This window comes from Alosa sapidissima, chromosome 4 (genome assembly GCF_018492685.1).
Source record: "Alosa sapidissima isolate fAloSap1 chromosome 4, fAloSap1.pri, whole genome shotgun sequence".
In the NCBI taxonomy this organism is placed as follows: Eukaryota; Metazoa; Chordata; class Actinopteri; order Clupeiformes; family Clupeidae; genus Alosa; species Alosa sapidissima.
The window spans coordinates 20050502-20070604 of NC_055960.1; the positions used below are offsets into that span (position 1 = coordinate 20050502).

A 20103-nucleotide genomic window follows, 5' to 3' on the forward strand; every position below is an offset into this window, starting at 1 on the left:
AATACGACACAGAGAGTTTGAGATGTTTTAATGTTTTAAAATGACTGAACGCTACTGTGTAACAGTGATGTCAGAAGTAGTCCAGTTTACATCTCAAGTGGGCAATGGGGTCAGAGGATGCCCTCCACTTTCTGATGCACAGTGTGTATTAGTGTTCCAAGATGAGGGGTTGACGTAGGATAAAACAGGTTTTGACGCTAACAACACAGTAGGGATGCATGCGTTAAGAGATACATTAGTTTGGTACACATGGGATCACTCGTGCCCCACCACCACCACCTGGTTCTGCTCTTTAAGGCTGCAACTGCATCTGGTCACTTGCCATCAAGTTCCAATAGTGTTCTGTAGACCGAATATCAAGGACTGGCCCAAGTATCAGTAGAAGAAAGCAACCCGAGTGATTAGTGACCGGTAGCAGTGCAGTATGACTAATGAGGGTTATTGCATTTCAACGACACATCCAGACTGACCCCAGGACATCGTTCACATTCTTGGAGCACAGCAAAATAACATTTCATTCATTCCCATGAATTGCTTTAGTCAAGTCCATTCATCTCAACTGAATGAAAGCAAACTGGCTGACTGGAAATGGATTATCTATCTCTATATGTTCCCTCTTAGTATCGTATAGTAGGCCCGTGTGACCTAATTTCACAGTTCAAACAACAGAAAACACAAGTGTGGCTCATTCTCATGAAGAGATACACAACAGAAGACAAACAGACTTTGTAAAATAACACCAGAGGCCTCCTGAACTGACGAACTGCAGGAGAAAACAAGGTATGGCACTTACAAGACACAAAGACAAATTTTACCACAAAACAAAGGAGGAGTTGTGTGTTAGCAACAATAATGGAAAGTTGCTAAATTTCACTTGGAGGAAGTGAACTACAGTACATATCTGAGGAAACTACATGCTAAAGTCGAGTTCAGCGTACCACATGCCCCAGCTCTTTCAACAGCCATACTAAATGAAGGCCTCAACAAGATGGTACTTTGACATTAAAGTAAATCAAAATGACTGCATGTACTGTAATGTATCGTGACATTTTCTCACTGTTCTCTTAACCTTGCCACCATTGGTGCTCTTCTCCATGTGAATTTTCATTCATTAGGTCGGTGAACGAGCAACAAACCGCAACTCAGAACTTTAACCAGCTTTTTACACATCTCCATGCCATACACTCTCTTACTGAATTTAGATAATGTTCACCTAGAATGTAAGATATAAAGCTTATGTAGGCTAACCCTGGCTCTCTCTCTCTCTCTCTCACACACACACACACAAGACTTAGCAGCAGACAAGGCAATGGTTGGAGTATCAACAGAATCATATCACCTACTAAGGAGACTTCATTGCCTGTTAGTGTGGCCTCTACTCTTCATGAATAACGACAAATAAGCGTGTATATTTCTTCTGACATGAGGTTACATTTGACAATAAATATCTACTACTAGGTACAAAAATGAGGGTGGATGAATGTCCCTTAACTGAACCATTTAGCACCAGGCCCTGTACATTTTTCTAAATTAAATCGTGGTAGATCAACATGCTAGCCCACAAGATCAATGATATTGATCATTTAAGTGTTACTCAGACCATTACGGAACTATGATTGGGAGGCACTGTCATGTTCAACACATGACTGTTATATCTCTACTCGGAAATGTAGTGTGTGTGTGTGCACGCGCATCACCACATCTGACAACCATTAATGTATATCATAGCCTCCCTCATCAGCTTACAGGCTACAACTGTGTCTGGGATACGAGACCATCTCAGACCTATCTTATGTCCGCTTTTTGAATTGGTGTAGGTTTCCTCATTAAATTACGATGCGATTACGTAGATCATAACCACATGTTCTGAGGAGGCATCATCATGGAGGACCGGAATACCCCATCCAGCTAAATTACTCGCTTGCGGTGACTATTAACTATGCTTTGGGCGTTTCATAGGGAGGGGCAAAGAAAGTGCAAATTGACGCAGCATTTTAGTGTTTAAAATAATAATTAAAAAAAAAAAAAAAAAATTATCTCTGCTTTGCATGGCTTCCTGGCCTCTGTGGGTGTATGTTTCCTTTTTTCCTGACTGATGGAGGTATAACAGAACAGATGAGGTGGCACATACAGTAGCTGAAGAACGAACGAGATGAGGTGAGGAAGGAGGGGGAGGGTGAGGCTTGGGCCCAGCTTGGGCCCCTGTGGCCTGGGCCCGTCCACCACCACCCCCCATGTGTGGGGTCGGTCAACCCAGCTGTCTGCGGAAGACCCCTATGTTTCTGCCTCGATCCTGTGTGCTGTGAGGAAAAAGAGACAGAGAAAGAAGTGAGGACAGGGTGGACAGACCGGCCACCTGATTGGAAAACACCTCACTGCACATACACATTATTTTCTAAATCTGTTTTTTTATGTTCCATGTGTTTGGTGCAAAACTTCAACAAATTACTTGGTCACCAAGATGGGGGGGGGGGGAAAAAAAAAAAAAAAAAAAAAAAAAACACTTACAACATACAACAGGGCCTGTTTACATTTGGGTGTTTGTCCGGGACACATCAGAACACATTAGCTTTTACACTACCGGTACAAAAGATATGTGGTCAAATTAAGCCTCAGATTGCCTCGGCAAGTGGTTTTGAGTGATCAGATTGCAATACGTCTTGGTGATTGTTTACACTTGTATTTAGAACTAAACTAACCCCTTGTGATCATCACTCACAGGCAAATTCTTTGTAAACGGGGTCAAAAATATTCATTACATGCAGAAATCCTATGTCCATGCAGAAATCCTCAAGTATTTGTGTAGACTACTCACATTGTTTGGGTATCCTGAGGGATTCCATGTCTCCAGACAGAACCTGGTGTATGGCACCCCGGAACTGGTACAGCAACTTCAAGCTCTTCTCTTCCCCCACGCATGGGTCGTAGAACCCTGGCAGGCCAGCCTGTAGGAGTCACATGGATCAAGCAAAGATGTAAGATGGAAAAAGTGGCAATGGAAGTACATAGTAGCAAAGGAAGCAGTTTGAGTGATATTTTGTTGAATCTTTCGAGTGTAAGACCCGAGTTGATTTTTTTTTATCTCTACATAATGGAAAACATCTAAATAGCATTTCGTATCTCCTTAGTCTCAAATGGAATTGGATTGAACTGAATTGTTTGCTTGTGGATTGTAATCGAATCAAATGCAGTGTCTGTGCCAATATCCAGCCATATTCATGATGTCTGTACCTTAGAGGCTTCTGTGAGGATGAGTTTGGAGTCTTTCACTAAACACTGGAGAGGGACTGTCACATCAATCACCTTTGCCCTCTCATTCTTTCGGCTGTTGTCCGTCACAAACTTGCCATACCAAGCGTTGAGGATGATGAGACCTGAATGGAATGGAATCATGAGCAAAAAAAAAAAAAAACACACCATCCCCAGTGTTGCCCAAAAGTCAAACAAAACCATGTGTACAGCAACTCACCCATCTTGGACTCCTCGGCCTCAATGATTCTCTTCACAGACTCCTGCATTAGCAAAACCTGTGGATATGTATAAGGAGCGGGGAACAGGTTAGTAAGAGTCAACGTCTTCTAGAGCATCACAAACCGCAAGGGCTGTATGTCTCGGGCACTCACAGCAGACTCAGCCTCCTGCTTCTTCCTGGCAATGTCTGACGCAGAGTTTTCCCTCTGTTTCTCCAGTTCCCTATAGGACACATATACACACACACACACACACACACACGGACAAACATACGCACATGCACACACACATACAGAATGCTGAGATCACCGTGCTCCCACAACAAAATCATTTTAGTGTATTGATCCACACATGCCTGACCAACGTGAAGTGAGTGGAGAGAACTGGCTCAGCATTATTGAACGGCAAGGCCTTCTGCTCAGCAGGATAACCAGCAAACTATATTTAGTCAGCACCTTCACATTTCTAGAGCATAGATATACAATATCTGTAACATCTACAATACCACATAACTAAGACCAAAACATTAGTGCTTGTACAGTAGGACATTTTGAGGAGTGCATGCACTTAGTTCAGAACCTTTTCCCTCATTCACCCTCTGAGTCCCCCAGGTTACTTAAGAGTTCCAGTTGGTACTGGAGGCTAGATCGTACATACTGTTCCTTCTGTGCGTGCAAATACGGTGTGATGACCAGCTTCTGCACAGCCAGGTAGATGACCAGTGGCCCCACAGTGGCATAGAAGACAGCACTGGGCAGTAGCTGATCTGTCAGGTGGATGGGGAAGAGGTAGGTCTGACTGGCCCTGTTCAGCCTGGAGAACAGAGCAATGGTGACCAAGCCATTGAAGGTAAGTCAAATACATTCATTTACACACTGACTCTGTTGAACTGTAAGCATTAAATAACCCATGAGCAAGAGAGGTTGGAGATGTGTAGTGGCAGGCACCTGAGTTTGAGTGAGACGCCCTGGGGAACTCCAATGCTGACTGTAGCTGCGAGCACACTGTGCTGACTAATCTTCCGTTCTGCCCCGTACTCCACTACTGTTCCAAAGAAACCCGTCCTGCCGGACAAAGCAACAGTTGAGAACCCTAATATTGTTGGGTGCAACTAGCTCCCCCACACTAGAATCCCAATCGAGTGCAGAATATCAGAACCTGCAGTAACAAGCACGTGTAAATCCATGATCTATACAAAAGGCAGTAATGTCAAGAGATTACTTTTTTTCTATTCAGCCTAAACCAGTATGACTGGTTATGCAAACTTACTTAAGAGACCCTTTGATCTTGGTTTGGTCCTCATCTTGAAACTTATATTGGTAGCTCATCATCAGGTAAGAGTGTGGCACTCCAAGCTGTGAGAGTGAGTATTGGGTAAGTGGCACATATGTAGTGATTAAAGACAAGCATGTTCTCACTTAGGGCTTGCAGATATAACCTCCGGAGTATATGCGGAGGTTTGTCAAACGGAGGTCCTACCCTTCGGATGATTCAGATATGATGCTAACCTGCGGACCTTATACGGACCTATGTGTGAACGACATACACGCACATTACAGAATCTCCGTGTGGTTGTCGAGTGAGGGGTGGGGCCTTGTAGAGTTCACAAGAGGCGAGATATGACGCAGAATATATGCGGCCGCTGTCACAGATGCTGTTTGTTTACAAAGTGTATGCATTATGTAGGCTAAAGAAAAAAAAATCTATTGTGCGTAGGCTAATACTTGAAGTAGTCACGTAAGTGCGCACTTGAACCCCAAATCTGGTTTGCGTTGGAGAGAGCATGCACAAACTTTATGGTACCAGCCAATTCAGTAGGCTAACTCAAGGCCATCATATACAACGTTTTTTAAGCAACAAACAAAATACTAACTTAACAGTGAAGTGGTTTGTTTTTTCATGGTTTATTTTTCCAAAAGCATCCTCTCCCCATGTATCTATTGCATTTACGTAAGGAGCTTGGAACAAAGTTGGGTTTTCTTCGTTTTCATTTTCTCTAGGCATATTTATGCTCAACAAATATCAGCGAGCTCAGCAGTGAGGTCATGAGAAGGCTATCAATTAACAGAAAACCGACCGTGTTGGCTAACAATTTATGAAATACTCCTGTTATTGTCGTCAACGACGTCGCTGTAGGCTACTGCCTTTTCAGCGCCTTCTGCTTATGATGATTTGGTCTTTTGAATTCCTTTGGCCTTGTGATGCAGTTGTAGGCTACATCAACGTGTCTCTTGCCGTTCCCTTCATGTGTTCTATCACAATGCTGTCTGCCCTCATGGACAGTAGCTCCGTGATGTCTGTATCTTTCCAGGTCGGAGATTTTCTGGACAGCACTATGCCACTCCATCATAACACTGGCATTTAAGTCAGATTTAACCACATGGACGCACGAAAGAAACGTCACCAACACGCCCTCTCACTAGGTGTGAATTTTAACCGCATGTTCTACGCTTCGTTCAGAGACAGCACATTTACATAATGTCCGGAGGAAATACTAGGGGGGGAGCAGTAGAACAATCGGCTAAGTTTGGACTTCCATATGACCGTTTATGTCGTTCAGATATACGGCCCCACCGTTTAACATCCTCCGAACCTCCGGTCTTACACGTATGTCTGAAAGGGCTTACTATCTCCTGCCTCAGAACCCACTTGACCATTACACTGCAGGCAATACCAGTCCACCCAAGCCGCACCCACCTGCAGAGCCAAAGTGAAGTGGCTGGTCTTGGTGTCCCTGACGATGCTAGTGGTCATGGCGGACTGGCTGCCCCAGCGCCACTGCAGGTAACCCATGGTGTTCTGGTCCAGGTGTCGAGCCCACATGGTGCTAGCACTGGGGCGGACCCCACGGGAGGAGAACTGTAGCCCACACTGAGCAGTTACAAAACTGTGGAGAAAGAGAAGAGAGAGAGAGCAAGAGAGAGGGAAGGGGAGAGAGAGAGAGGTAGAGAGAGAGAGTTAGACAGGAATAAAAGGGAGAGGATTTGTGGAAAGTAATTGGAGAAGGAGAGAGAAAGTGAGAGATGGAGTTATTGTGAGGAGACAGGAGAAGGACAGAGATGGTGAGTCTGAGTGCAATCAGTCATGTGCCAGTCAGCCCACATTAATCACCGCTTCCCTCAGTCCACTCAGTGCACCACCAAGTCCTGCTAAGGGCAAAAAGGAAACATACTTACCAGCGTTGGGTAACGTTGCGGAAGACTTTCATTCCAAACATGGGTCCGCGTGTATCACCTGCACCAAATTCAATCTGTGTGGGCACACAACCATAGACACTGTGTTGTCACATTTGCCCTCAGCTGTATGACTTGTTTTAAGCCTCATTCTTGCTCAACGTTAAGAACGGGTATGGATATAGACGAAGCATCCGTCCGTTCTCTCCACCTCTTATTGTCCGTTCACTTCAAGCTCAAAAATACAGACTAAACGGATCTACGGATGAAAAGGGAGCATAAACAAGGCTTCACTCATAGCCATACCTCTCCCCAGCCTCTGGCAGAAGTGACGCGTCGTAAGGATAAGTTGATGTTGCCACCTCCATTTCCATTGTGTGTGGAGAGAGACCCTGCCAAGACCGCTGTGTCCTTAGCTGTTAATGGTGCCTGAAAGTGACATGCATATACGGTCACTTATTCAATCATTTCATGCCGTGTTACATGCAGAAGTATGTTCTTTTCATAGCTACAGATGGGATTTCTTCTTTTTTTTGTGATCAACTGTTTATTGAGTTATATCAAATGGGATTTCTTAATCACCTCAATAGACTGTGATATGTGCATCCGGTTGATTTCGATGTGGGGGAACCCTCCACCTGGCATGTCCTCGAAATCCTCCTCATAACGGTCAAACAGGTCGGTGGCATCCACTCCTACACTTATGGTTCCCTGCAAACACACACAAACATTTTTATACAACCTCCATGATCTACCAGCAGTGAAGGCATTTCCTATCCCTCTATCACTCTATATCTGCACATTTTTAAGTTTTAACTATTAAGACCTTTTAAAAAAAATACCATTATTAAGAGCGGAGTGAACCTATTGTTGACCCACAGCACTTTTTCCTTTGGAAAAAACAAGTGCTGATAGCCTGCAGACACACTTTGCCCGAGCAGGCATATTCACCAAAAATTTAATAAATCAATGTAAAATAAAACAATAAACTGAACAACAAAATCAGTCATCAAGATCAAATGGAATGCCTGCCCTCCTACAATTCCAGATATTTTAAGAAATTTTAGGCCTTAAATATAAAACACTATAAAAATATAAAACGCACAAGACATTTTAGAGATCAGGGGCCGTATTCACAAAGAATTTTAAGGCTAAAAGTAGCTCCTAAGTGGCGAATTTAGGAGCAACTCTTAAAAATAATGGGCGTGTCACTCCTAACTTTAGGACTCCTAATTTTTTTCACTAAAAGTAATTCATGAAGCATTTTAGACCTAAAAGTAGCACCAAGTCTGGGACAGCTTAAAAGAAGTCGAGAGGACTCCTAACTCCCTAAGACCTATTCACAAACAGCTTTTTGTGGCATTTCGTGTCGCGATGTTTTGAAATCCTATGCGGCTACAGGAGCTTCCAATCACGAGGGAACAATTTTGCATTGTAGGCATAACTAAGGATGCAATAACGCCACCAACAACCAAAACTACTCATTCTCAACATGTAAATATGTCTCATTGTGAAAAAGGGAGATCCAAGGTCTAACAGGAGCCAAGGAGCAGGACCGGAGCACTCAATGCTTAATGTGTTTTTATTAGTGCAAACTGACTAACGTTTCGACGCATGGGCGTCAAAACGTTTGCACTAATAAAAACACATTAAGCATTGAGTGCTCCGGTCCTGCTCCTTGGCTCCTGTTAGACCTTGGATCTCCCTTTTTGACTTCTGCGTCCTGTTCCGTGAGAACCAACCAGGCTGAAGCGCAAGTGACCCCCTTCTACATGTCTCATTGTGAATCAAATTAAAATGTTCTCCTCTTTGCAAACGTATAGACAAAGGCATATGGTGACAAATTAATTTAATAACGTTTCAAAGATACTGCATCAATCCGTATGTTTCATTATGCTACTAGGCTATTTGTTTCGCCTTACTCTTTATTCATTTAGGCTAGGCCTTTTTATTCAGTTATTCATCATCTTCCGTCCTTTGCACTACTTGTGTAGCACACACATTCTCAGACCTATCACCTGTCACTCATCATCGTAAGGGAGGTGTTTAGAATCATTCCCGCGTTACAATCATCAGCCAATCAAGATGGCCACTTCAGTCAAGCTCGCAGGATACAGCAGTGGCTATATTTCCTATATAGTCTCCTATATTTTCCTGTGGGAGATGAGCACAAAGGTGCACCTTTGGGTTGGTCCTCTGTTGTAGCCTCCTCTCGTCTCTCTCTCTCTGCAGACGCTCATACTCCTCCCGGATCTCTGCTGGAGTTCTCTTCCTCTCAACCACCTGCCGTATACACACCACATTTACAGTCATATCCTCAAACCAAACCATATGTATTTTAAGCAGTATGTTGTGTGTGTGTGTGTGTGTGTGTGTGTGTGTGTGTGTGTGTGTGTCTGTGTGTATGTAAAGATGTAACTTGTTCAGTGATGTGAGAATGATTTTCTAATCAGTAACATTAGACTTACCCCAGAATTATTCTCTTTAAAATACATGTTATTAAATATAACCTGTGGGGTGTACTCGTGATTTATTTTACTGTTTTCACCCAAGGTGGACGCCTGCACCTTACCTCCCATCCTTCAACTTCGAGCCCCTTTTTCCCAAATATGTCATATATGGCTCTGGATTGAGGATCACTGAGAACTGCAAATACGGCAAGGCAAAGAGATTGTTAAACTAATGACATGCAATAATAATAATAATAATTAAAAAAGAAAAACATGCGTCACTGCTTCCATGCAAAACTTCAACGTTAATGATAAATGTATTAGGTTACCATTTAATCAATAATTCAGTTTGGATGTTAATGGCTACCATTTAAACTACTCAAAGAGACATGGAACCTCCTAGTGAGAAGACCACAATTAAACAGATGACAGAATGTTGCTCGCATGTGATGTTGTATTAGTGGATGCGATACGTGTCAAGGGCACTCACGAATTTTTTTTTTTTACCTTCATAGGCTTGGTGCACTAGATTAAACAGTTGTTCCGCCTGTCGCTTGAGCTCAGGGTCTCTGTGCTTGTCGGGGTGGTAGAGCATGCACAGCCTTCGATAGGAAGCCTTCAACTCTTCTTGTGTCGCCTGTAGAAATGCCCATGGACACAACTTTACTGGCCTACTGTACGGGCGATTGCATCAAGCTATTATCTGTATTGTTTGTAGTAGCTAATTTCTAAAATCCAATTGTAGTCTAGATGTTGGGACGCAGCAGGTAATGGACGACTGCAAAACGAAGTTGGAAAAATATCATACCGGCTAGATAACATCATAAGTAACATCAAATATCAGTGCAACGTTGTTACAAGCCAACTGCGACCAATTTAACACAATCACACACCAAAAAACGCATGGTTATTATGGTATATTTGTTTGCGTTGCCGTTATCTAAGTCTAAAAGGTATCGCTAACGTAACGTTACGTTACATAGGCTATCGCTCGCTAGTCAGAGTGTCTAAGTAGTCTATGGTCTAAGTAGTTACCTACGACCTAAGGTTAACGTTAGATTACGTATAGCGTTAGCGATAACCTAGCACAACACATCAAGAAATAAGTTAGTTGTAGCGAACCACACTGAACAATATTCAGATTTGTTTTTAGCGGTATCAATTCGGCTAGCCAGGATGATGGCTTACGTTAACGTTAGCCAGCGAGCGAGTGCTGTGCGTTTGCTGCACAGCAAATGTCATCTGTTCGCTTACCTGCTTACAGTGTTAATTTGCTTGCATTAAATATGTTTATGAGCTGGTCAACTGGGCCAAAGATATTGACAGAAACAAAAATAACATTTTTATAACAAAACTTTGCTCACCTCTCGCCTGACATTGAGTAAAGAATAATAATCATCGTTGTCCAATTCATTTTCCAAGGCCGCCGCCATGTTTGCGTTTATCCAGACCCCGCCCACTCGCTCGCTTGTTTCTGCGATATGCGGTGACGGATTAATTTTAATTTCACTACTGCCATCTCGTGTACAGGAAGTCTCAGACCCTTTATGAAAGACCATCTGGTAGACGCTGGTCGAGAATGAATCTTTACTTCAAGTTGTTGGTTATCCAACAAATATATCACATTGTTTGTATTGATGCATCGGCATGCTGGGGGCCAATCGTAGGCTATTTTCAATTACGTGTAAAGCTCTCTCAACATGTCGCCAACAAAAATTGACATCAGTTTTTATTAAATCATAACTCACAGCATAGCAGTTTCTAATTGAAAAAAAAACATTCGATATTATAATCGATCAGTGAAGAACCAATCAGGGGACATTTGCGGACATTTTGATTAGCCTTCGTTTTGGTCCTTCACACAATTAGGCCCTATCTTTAACGTTAGACCTAGAGAAACGTTTATTAGACAATGGGAAGACTAATTTTGTACTGTAATGTCTACTGTAATGTAGACTATAAACCTATATGATACCATGCATTGCCGTAAGCGATGTAGGTTACAAGGAAAACTAACTTAGGTTGTATGCTTCCACCAGGTGAAACCTATAGGATATAACCTATAGGGATAGCTTAATCGGCCCCTAACGAGTTTGCCTTGGGCATGTTAAAGAACTCATAACTGTAATAGGCTACATGCACAAATCGACCATTCAGTTGCTTTCCTGACAATACGCTATCTATTATGACAATACGCTATAGCCTACTGGTGGTGGTGGTGGTGGTTGTGGTGTGTGTGTGTGTGTGTGTGTGTGTGTGTGTGTGTGTGTGTGTGTGTGTGTGTGTGTGTGTGTGAGAGAGAGAGAGAGAGAGAGAGAGAGAGAGGTTGGGTTAGGGTGCGTGAGAGGCTGTCTGAAGCTACAGGATCGCGTGTCTGTTTTGGAGCGAGAAAAGCTTGGGCTACTGTTTTGTAAAACATCGCCATGTGGTCTATTAATCATAGTTGAGTGTGAAATTGTAGAATTCTGAACATAATCTAGTCTTTAAATTGTACACTGAATAGGATAATAGTGTAACAGAGATTTGCTCGACAAACGTTGTACCAGCGCTCATCAAGAGGAGCTGTCTTTTCAGCACCATATCTTTTCAGCACTGGGTAGAGAACAGCGCTCATACGCTCATGAAGCAGCTCTCCGATCCGTGACTTTCCCACTCAGGGGCTCCAGAACATCTATAGTCTATGGAGGTTCTACAACGTTTTAATTGACGTCTCACTTGGAAGGAACATAGGCTGTTTAGTGTTTGCCTGTATAGGATGTGTCCTTAATTCACTTTCCTCACTAGGCCTACCGATCTTGTTCCCTCACTCAATGGAGAGCGTATACGTTCAGCGTTAGGATTGAAGCTAAGCTCGAAGATGAGAGTGTTGTTCTGCAAAGTTTGTTAATCATAAACTTTTCACAATACAAAAACGTGCAGTGGTATTTGAAGTAGCCTAGGCTTTGAGTGTGGATGTAAACAAAGGCAGATGATGTGCAACAGCGTTCAAGCCAATCCAAAACGACAAAAGGCTATTTTGGGATGTCACCGCACATATTTTGGGCTAAAGTACTGGGTGGCGCTATCCGTTTATCAAGGTGCTTCTGAATATACTGTAGTCCACCAATGACAGGCGATGTCAAGGTGTCCCCAAATACAAACCTACCAATTGTAGCGCAGGCAGGCACGGAGGCAAACAGAGATAGATTTCTAGAATTCACTGAGAAGCACCGTACCGTTGTCAGTTCTTTCCACTTTTTTGGCCAATAGCAGCCGTTAGTTGGTTGGGCTCGTCTTCTGCCTCTCCCCTCCCTCCTTGAGCTGTCCTCGCCGTGAACGCGCTTGGTACCCCCCGGTCGCGAGGAGGAGGAGGAGGATGTGGCGCGCGGAGGGGAAATGGCTGCCGAAAACAAGCCGGAAGGTAAGAGAGAAATAACGGGATTATTTTATCCATCTTATTAGCTTTCTATCTGTTAGATTTGTGGTTTGAACGAGTTGGCATTGGTATGCAAGTGATGTGGATTTGGTGACATCTCAGCTCGCCTTGTTTAAATCCTGAAATCGCAAACGCTAATATGATGAGATTACGTCCAGGCAGCCACTCAAGGCAGCTAGCTATAGCCATCTCTGAGATAGCTATTAAAAACTGGCACTCAACATAACAGAGATTGAGTTGGCTAATATAGGCAGTCTGTATTAAATGGTTATTTCAACCGTTTGTTGTGGCGCTGACAAATTATTCGTTTTTTTTGCTTCTCGTCGTTGTATAAATGGAGAGGTTTTTGGTGAGAGAACGAAAATGTTTTCTTAAGTAGCCTGAGCCGTCCTCTGGAAACAGCACACGAATACGAACGCATGAAATGACCCGCTTATGATCCAGAGTGGGATTCCTTCACACCAATGTTACCCGCGTAAGATGACTACTGTAGGAAGCAGAGGGAAAGCCATATTAAAGTGAAACGGCGGTCAACAGTAGGCTATGTGTATTTTAAAACATCGTGTCGCTCGACGGTTTTGTGTTGGGGCAATAAATGTAGATTTATAGTGATGTTCTAAAGCGTGATTGATTTTTTTCTTTCCCAACCCGCGGTGAAACACCAGCCCGTCATGAAGCATCTTTTTGGAATTTGCTGGTAGTGGAGAATGCTGTCATGGTTTCTTGCCTAGGCACAATTATCCTGGATGACTTGTAATAACCCAAATTGATCATACAGTTTTTATGTTTTTTGTTTGTGTAGCAACAAAAGCACCACGTTGGATGAAACGAATCACAAATGATGAGTGGTCCTGACATGATTAAAAGTTTAGTTTAATCATACATTTTCTAAGCTCCGATTTTATATATAGTGTTTTATGACTTGGGGCTGTCAGATGTATAGAGTTGTTTTAAGGTTTGTGTCATGCTGGTTCATGAACGATACAGTTTCCCCTCTACCATGCATGTCATCCAGTTGGAGCCTTGATCAGGATCTTTGCTATTAATTCTGTGGAGTCTGTGAGCCGATGAAAGTCCACTGTTAATCGTATGTTCAAATTTCAATTATATTATATGCAAATAACCACAAGATGGAGACAAACAAAACGTGCAACCATGTTTGGAATTCATTTATGTCTCTTGTGAAGTGTTCTTCTTTAAGATTTAGACCAAAACAATTTCTCAGCATCAAAGCTGCATGGACTTCGAGGCGCATATAAACTCTCGGTGCAAGCTATTGCTAAAACATTATTTGCAAGTCTACATTTTCTAATTTTACAAATGCAGATTAATATTGTTTTCCTTTTAAACCTGTATTGGAAGTCTAGCAGCGTGTTCATTCGAGGTTTTTTTTTTTTAAATCCATGCACGAACTGTATATACTTTTAACTTAAATGTACAGCGGTATTCATATAGGTATAATATGACTTCTTATGCAATCTTGAACGACATTTCGTTTAAATCCACCAATAGCACGTGAACTAAGACTTAATCGGGCGATATTTAAAGTGTTATATTGGCTATGTATTATAATAGCCCACAAGGAGGCGACATCGAGCTAACTTAGCCAATTTGAAAGAGTGTCTGGCCAGCATGTTCAGGAATTCAACCAACGTCACTGTGCTTGATGAGTTCATATGACACCATGGGCACACCAACTATCATTTATTTTGAAACAATTACATGTGTTGACATATTTTCATTATTCTATTTTCAATGAATTGCAATCCTCCCAAGTCCCAATATTAAAGGAGTTCTATGTATCAGTAGGCCTATCCTCCTCCTCAGTAATTGAGTCATCAATGATTCAAGAATTCTATGCGGTGTCTCAGGAACCTGTTCATATCTAAAAGTTTCTCAGGTCTGATAGTAGAGTGAGTTCTGTTTGGTTTTCCTGTGCTCGGTGCTTGCTGCTCTGCTGTGGATGACTCACGTCCACACCACTGGAGGGGGAGTTTCCCCGGTGGCTTCCAGCAGGTGTGATGTCAGGTCAGGTTCACACAGGTTTACAAATACCTCTCCACACACCCATACACACACAAACACACACACACACACACACACACACACACACACACACCACCCTTCCTCTCTGCCCCAGCTGCTCCTCCCTCCCGTGGCCAGCATGCCTGCACTCTCTCTCTCTCTCTCTTTCTCTCTCTCTCTCTCACACACACACACACACACACACACTTACACACACGCTGCCACTTCAAGCAGAGCACAGACTCTGTGCCCCCACCCACACTTCTCTCTGAGGTTCACACAGACTCAGAAATTCTCATACTCTCTGATGCTCATAAACACTCACTCACACACACACACACACACTGTCTCTCTCTCGCTCTCTCTCTCTGACCCCCCCCCCCCCCCCCCCCCCCCGCACACCAAATGCCATGTTTTAAGCCCAGAATTCCGCTGTCTCTTTAAGCCACATCTAAGACTTGTGTCCAGTCAGCTGAGACCAGACAGTGGCTCTCTATGAAAGGTGTGTAAGCAGGTGTGAGGTGTACGTTTGATCAGTCCCACTCCATAAACAGGAGCGATAATGGGATTATGGAGATCTCATATCTCTGACAGAACATGGCGGCGGCATAGCCCCCTCAGACAGTGGTGTGTGGAATCTGTTGGGCAATTCTGTCCAGCTAATTGAATTTTGTGAAGCAGCTAAAGATTAAAAAGATGGCTGCGGATGACTCTGGACCCCCCCTCCTTCCCTTCCTCCCTCCCTCCCTCCCTCACTCTCTCCGTCTGCATCTATCTATCTCTTGGCCCCTCAAGAAAACCGTACCTTCCTCTGAGAGTTGTTTTGTGAAAGGATTGATTTCATGGATTGATTCATCTGAGTGGAGGGAAGAGGGTGCATCAGCGTGAATCCGACAGTCATCTCTGGCACCACAGTCTCTTAGCTCTCCATTCACAGCAGCAGCAGCACCGAGGCTCAACACATTTCGGCTGGGAAGACGTGCAGACACGCCAACCGGAGAGAGACTCTGAAATGAATACCCAGTTCCTCCAGAGTGCACCTGATATTTATCAAGTTTTTCCTTTTTGTAATGTCACATCACACTGTTTTTTCCTTTTTGTAATGTCACATCACACTCCGTGTCCAAATCCAAACCCCAAACCTAGAAACTGAAGTAGCCATGGGTTATCCTGTCACAACTTACTACTTGCGCCATCAAGTAATCTTTCAGTGTTTCCCATACATTGACTAATCTGTGGCGGGGCGCCACAAAATCAAAACCGGCCGCCACACATTAATATTCTATGTTTCATTTAATTTGATTTAATTTAAATTAAATATCAAATTCTTGCATTGAGCTGCGCTTTTTACGCACACGCCTTTCCTTGCCCCGCCCCCCGCTCTCTCTCGTAGCCCGCTGCCCCTCCTCTGCATGTGCATTTAACAAAATATTCAGGATTGTTGAAGGATTGTTGTTGCCACATAGAAGCATTGCATAGAAGACGTCTGGCTAAATTGCTATTAAATCCGCTTAGCATCGTGACCATGCTGCGCAAATTTGTTCAAAACTGCTGCATTGAAGTTAACTCTGCTAAGGTCTTATCACAACATAGTAGGCTACATTGAGGAGACTAAACTAAGTTAAGTTATGCAATCAAACAGTATCTCAAAGCTAACGTTAGAATACTGTTTGGATGTCGAATTTAGCATGCTTAGCCTACTTACAGCTGCGTGTCGTTGAAGGACTCATTTTATTGACTCTGACACTGAATGTTTGCAAAATCCTGATGTAAATGGAAAAGTGTTTTCCAAAATTCAAAAGTGCTTGTCCCAAGGAGAAGTACGAACCTTTATTTTAACTATGTAGAAAACATTATGAATTGCATCCACACATCAGCAGCCTTTTAACACTACCAAGACTATCTTAATACCCCCGCCCCCCCCCCCCCCCCCCTTGTCCAAGTCAGCTACCGCCACAAATTGAATCCAATTCTGTGGGAAACACTGTCTTCAGATTAATAAGTCAGGCATTACAAATGGCGATCTTAGACTCTTTGAATACAGAAGATGGCCTTATCATGTGGCTATGTGGTTTATCATGGCACAGAAGTGCACTTACAACTCAATCCTAAGATGCCATTGAATGCTCTGAGTTCAACTCACATTTGACGATTTTAGGTAATTTTATGTTTGTCATGTTTCATAGTGCATTTTAAAAATTCTTTGGATGGACCTGTTCCACTCAGTGTCTGTCATGATGAGAGTTAGTGTCTGTGCTGGAGTTTCACCTTCATCCTGTCTCTGTTCTCTCTCTCCCCAACGCTGGGCGTCTCCTCGCTCCCCTGCTGCGTGCCGGCGCAGGACTGAAGAGAATACGTAATCCGGATCGAATGTACAGAACAGCCGTGGGATACACTGGCCACGCTCCTCCCAAGGCTGTCAGCGACGACACGGACAGCAACAGTAAGAGGCCCCCCTTAACTTTTACTTGCTCTCGCAGCGGGCCTGCTCTGACCACTGCTATACTCTCTGTGTCATCCATTCATATCCTTACCCTTCACCCCCTCGGTCTCTCTCTTTCTCTCTCTCTCTCTATCCCGCTCTGTCCCTTTTCCCCACATGCTGGGATCAGTGTGGCAACATGCCTCTCATATAAGCAGAGAGAGAGAGAGAGAGAGAGAGAGAGAGAGAGAGAGAGAGGACACAGTGGAAACTCTTTGAGGGGAATAATCCGTCCTTTTCTCTCTGCCGTAATGCTTGGCGTCGAGATTTTCTTGAGCAACACATGCACTCTCCTGGAGTAGAAAGTAGATTTTTATTCCACTTTCTGACAGCCCTGAGTGCATCGCTAACAGCATCAAAGCAATGAAACAAAGCAGCCATTATGCAAAATCCGTGTTGAAAAAGGAGACTATTTTCTCTCTGACTGGTTGACTTTCAGCCTCAGTAAAGGGGAGGGAGACAGAGAGAGAGAGAGAGAGAAACAGAGGGAGAGAGTGAGGAAATAAAAAGTGAGAGAGACAGAAAAGGGGAGAGAGAGAGAGAGAGAGAGAGAGAGAGAGAGAGAGAGAGAGAGAGAGAGAGAAAGAGAGAGAGAGTCACCCAGGCTCGGACGGTCGGCGCGGAAGACGAAAGAGGCAGAAAGGAGAGCAGAGAGGCTGATTCTCATTCAGCTCCATTACAGTTCATGTTTATTCATGCGTTGCCACGCCGCGCTGGAACACACAGCATATTTTTGGAAGCAGCAGCTCATTGTCATGCCTAATCAACACACAGAGCACTAGCCTCGTGCCTGAGCCCCCTACTCACTAGGTGGAGGGAGGCGAGGGAGGGAACAGAAAGAGAGAGTGAGTGAGAGAGAATGAGGGAGAAAGAGAGAGAGAGAGAGAGAGAGAGAGAGAGAGAGGGGTGTGGTGTCTCCTTCCTCCTGGGGTGCAAGTGAGGATGTGTTCTTGGCTGAACTCTTCGGAGACAGACTGAGGCCTCCTTCGCTGCTTTCCTCATCACTCTTTTTTTTCTACTCCTCCTCACATTTCACATCTCTCTCTCTCTCTTTTTTTTTCTTTCTTGTCTTCTCTTTCTCTATCTGCATATCAGTCTGAGTCTCTTTGTTTCTCTCTCTCCCCCCTCCTCTCTCGGTCTCCCTCTCCGCTCTTCCCTCTACCCTTCTCTCTCTCACGTCGCGCCCAATGTTTTTGTCGAGTGATCAAGGCACTGGTTAAACGCAGGAGCTGTGAGACGCGGGCTGAGGTGATGGGGGTCTTACAGCTCTCAGCAGTGCAGCATTAGTGGGGGATAAGCCCGCTGCGCCTCTGGCCGCCGCCATCTCTCAGCTCTGAGGGTGGGCTTGTTAAGCCACTGGAAATTGTGAGCGTGAACGATTGGGCTTTTGTTGGTAACCCATCCATCACTTTGTTTGTTTCATTTGCAAAATGCTTAGCGTTGAGGCCCCGCCGATGCATTTGGTCGCTGCTCGGCTCAGCAAACATGGTTCTCTGCAAGAGCACGACGGTGCTGCTCCCCCACCCCCGTGTGCACACCAACAACGACCTGCGGGGCACTTAAAACGTGCCCACTGTCAGTGTCTTAAACCCCCCCCCCCCCCCCCCGCGCGTGTCATTCGTAGCTGCACTGTGTTGTTCTTTTAGTGCTTTTTGTCAGGCTGCAGAGAGAGTTTGCTCGGATGACACCAGAAACCAGGGCCCTTACATTGAGCTAATTGGACGGATTCCTGATCCAGCGCTCCCAGACCCACTCCCCCCTCTCTGGAGCCTAGCAGTGCATGAGTAATATGACTTTTCTTATATTTAGCCATGGAGAGCATCCATCCCCTCCTCCCCCCAGAGGAGCTGCCCTCCAGTCATTATGGCGGTTATGCTCTCGCGTCTCTTTCAAGTGCGTTTAGCTGTTTGTGTCGCCCTGCCGTAGCACAGAGAGAGAGCACATGCACGCGTGCCAACCTTTTGACACCATGTGCCTTGAGTTGCGCCTCTCTACCCCCCCCCCCCCCCCCCTTGTCCCCTTGTTTTTTAGCGTTTTTCAGTTAATTCCTCTACTTGCATTATTCACATATTTTCTGGGACAAGAGTCACTAGACAAGAAGTTGGCCTCAGGAGACGGGGGGGGGGGGGGGGGGGGGGGGGGGGGATCAGCTCTTCTCTTATTTCAATGGAAGTATGACAGCACATTAATTTGCTCTCTTGTAGCAAATGTAATATCCCGTTTCTCCTCTGTTTTATCATTCATGCTTTTATTTTTAGCAATGCAGCAATTAAGGAAGGAGCCTGTGTCTCTGAGATCCCCTTAAAATGGGGGGGGGGGGGGGATACAGCATTAATTGAGTTGCCAAGAATAATCAAAAGATTTATTCAAAGTGTGCGGGAAGAAAACAAATGGCAGCCATGGTCAGAGGATTCTTCTCCCCCCTCTCTTACAGAAAGGTTCTAAATAGGGCAGGTGGTTCTAAACAAACCCTTTTTGGCACTTTCACCAAAGCAATGAGGGACTTTTCTCAGTGCACGACGGGGTGCCTGTTTTAACTTTTGCTCAAAAGGCAGCTCTGAGGTGTAAGAGGCCTGTGAACAGTGGAGAGAACTAAGATGATAATCATGTTTCTTCTGAAGCTTTTAGTCCCTTTTCATTCAGAACGGCTGTCTATTCATCTGTCATTTTATTTCTGTGTCCTTCACCAAATCTACGCGGTTGCAGACTTTGAAAGAATATTTATGATGCACCAGTATGTGTCTGTCTGCCTCTGATACAGTAACATTAAAATGCACATTGCGTTAGCCTTACAGCTGCTGTGGAGAAATGCAGACACCTGGATCATGCCAGCTTGTCTCTATTCAATTTAGTTGACATTTTTGTTGAGCTCTCTGAATTGCCAATATTGTGCAATGTAATAGTTGTTCATTGTTGTAAGCTGCACTAAATTTGTGTCAGCATTTACCTAGGTTTTGCCATATTGCCTTCATTGTTGGTGTACAGCTGAAAATGTCATCAGTCTGTTTTTGAAAGAAGAACTGTCATTAATAATTAATTTGATTAAATAAGTTCTCTAGAACATTCCAAAATGCAATCTTGAATGCG

At 44.0% G+C, this 20103-nt stretch overlaps 2 protein-coding genes across 10 annotated transcripts in view; one reads left to right on the plus strand and one right to left on the minus strand.

Annotated features, from left to right (window-relative positions):
- Positions 1-11: 11 nt before the first annotated feature.
- On the minus strand, positions 12-10605 carry LOC121706942 (dnaJ homolog subfamily C member 11). The gene is made up of 16 exons (XM_042089096.1): positions 10459-10605; positions 9602-9731; positions 9217-9290; positions 8826-8927; positions 7227-7355; positions 6951-7073; positions 6648-6721; positions 6169-6358; positions 4741-4826; positions 4419-4535; positions 4129-4284; positions 3624-3693; positions 3470-3527; positions 3232-3374; positions 2816-2945; positions 12-2300 (listed from the first exon to the last, which is right to left on the minus strand). The coding sequence occupies exons 1-16, from the start codon at positions 10525-10527 to the stop codon at positions 2275-2277; spliced, it is 1677 nt and encodes a 558-aa protein (XP_041945030.1). The 5' UTR covers positions 10528-10605; the 3' UTR covers positions 12-2274.
- Positions 10606-12378: 1773 nt separating this feature from the next.
- The window catches only part of camta1b (calmodulin binding transcription activator 1b), a 252264-nt gene continuing 244539 nt past the window's right edge, over positions 12379-20103 (plus strand). For 7 of the 9 annotated variants that reach the window (XR_006031366.1, XM_042090381.1, XM_042090382.1 and 4 more), the window contains exons 1-2: positions 12379-12494; positions 16876-16977. Coding sequence is in view for 7 of the 9 variants with exons in the window: in XM_042090381.1 (XP_041946315.1) it covers positions 12470-12494; positions 16876-16977 (127 nt within the window). In the remaining 2 variants the exon portion in view is untranslated. The remainder of the gene's footprint in view (positions 12495-16875; positions 16978-20103) is intronic. The other 2 variants (XR_006031365.1, XM_042090380.1) reach the window with 1 other exon arrangement.

Coding starts and splice junctions, on each gene's coding strand:
- LOC121706942 (XM_042089096.1), bottom strand. CDS start 10,527: ATGGCGGCGGCCTTGGAAAATGAATTGGACAACGATGATTATTATTCT. Junction 8,928..9,216: donor TCGAAGTTGAAGGATGGGAG/GTAAGGTGCAGG, acceptor TGTATACGGCAG/GTGGTTGAGAGGAAGAGAAC. Junction 4,827..6,168: donor ACTTCACTTTGGCTCTGCAG/GTGGGTGCGGCT, acceptor TCACTCTCACAG/CTTGGAGTGCCACACTCTTA.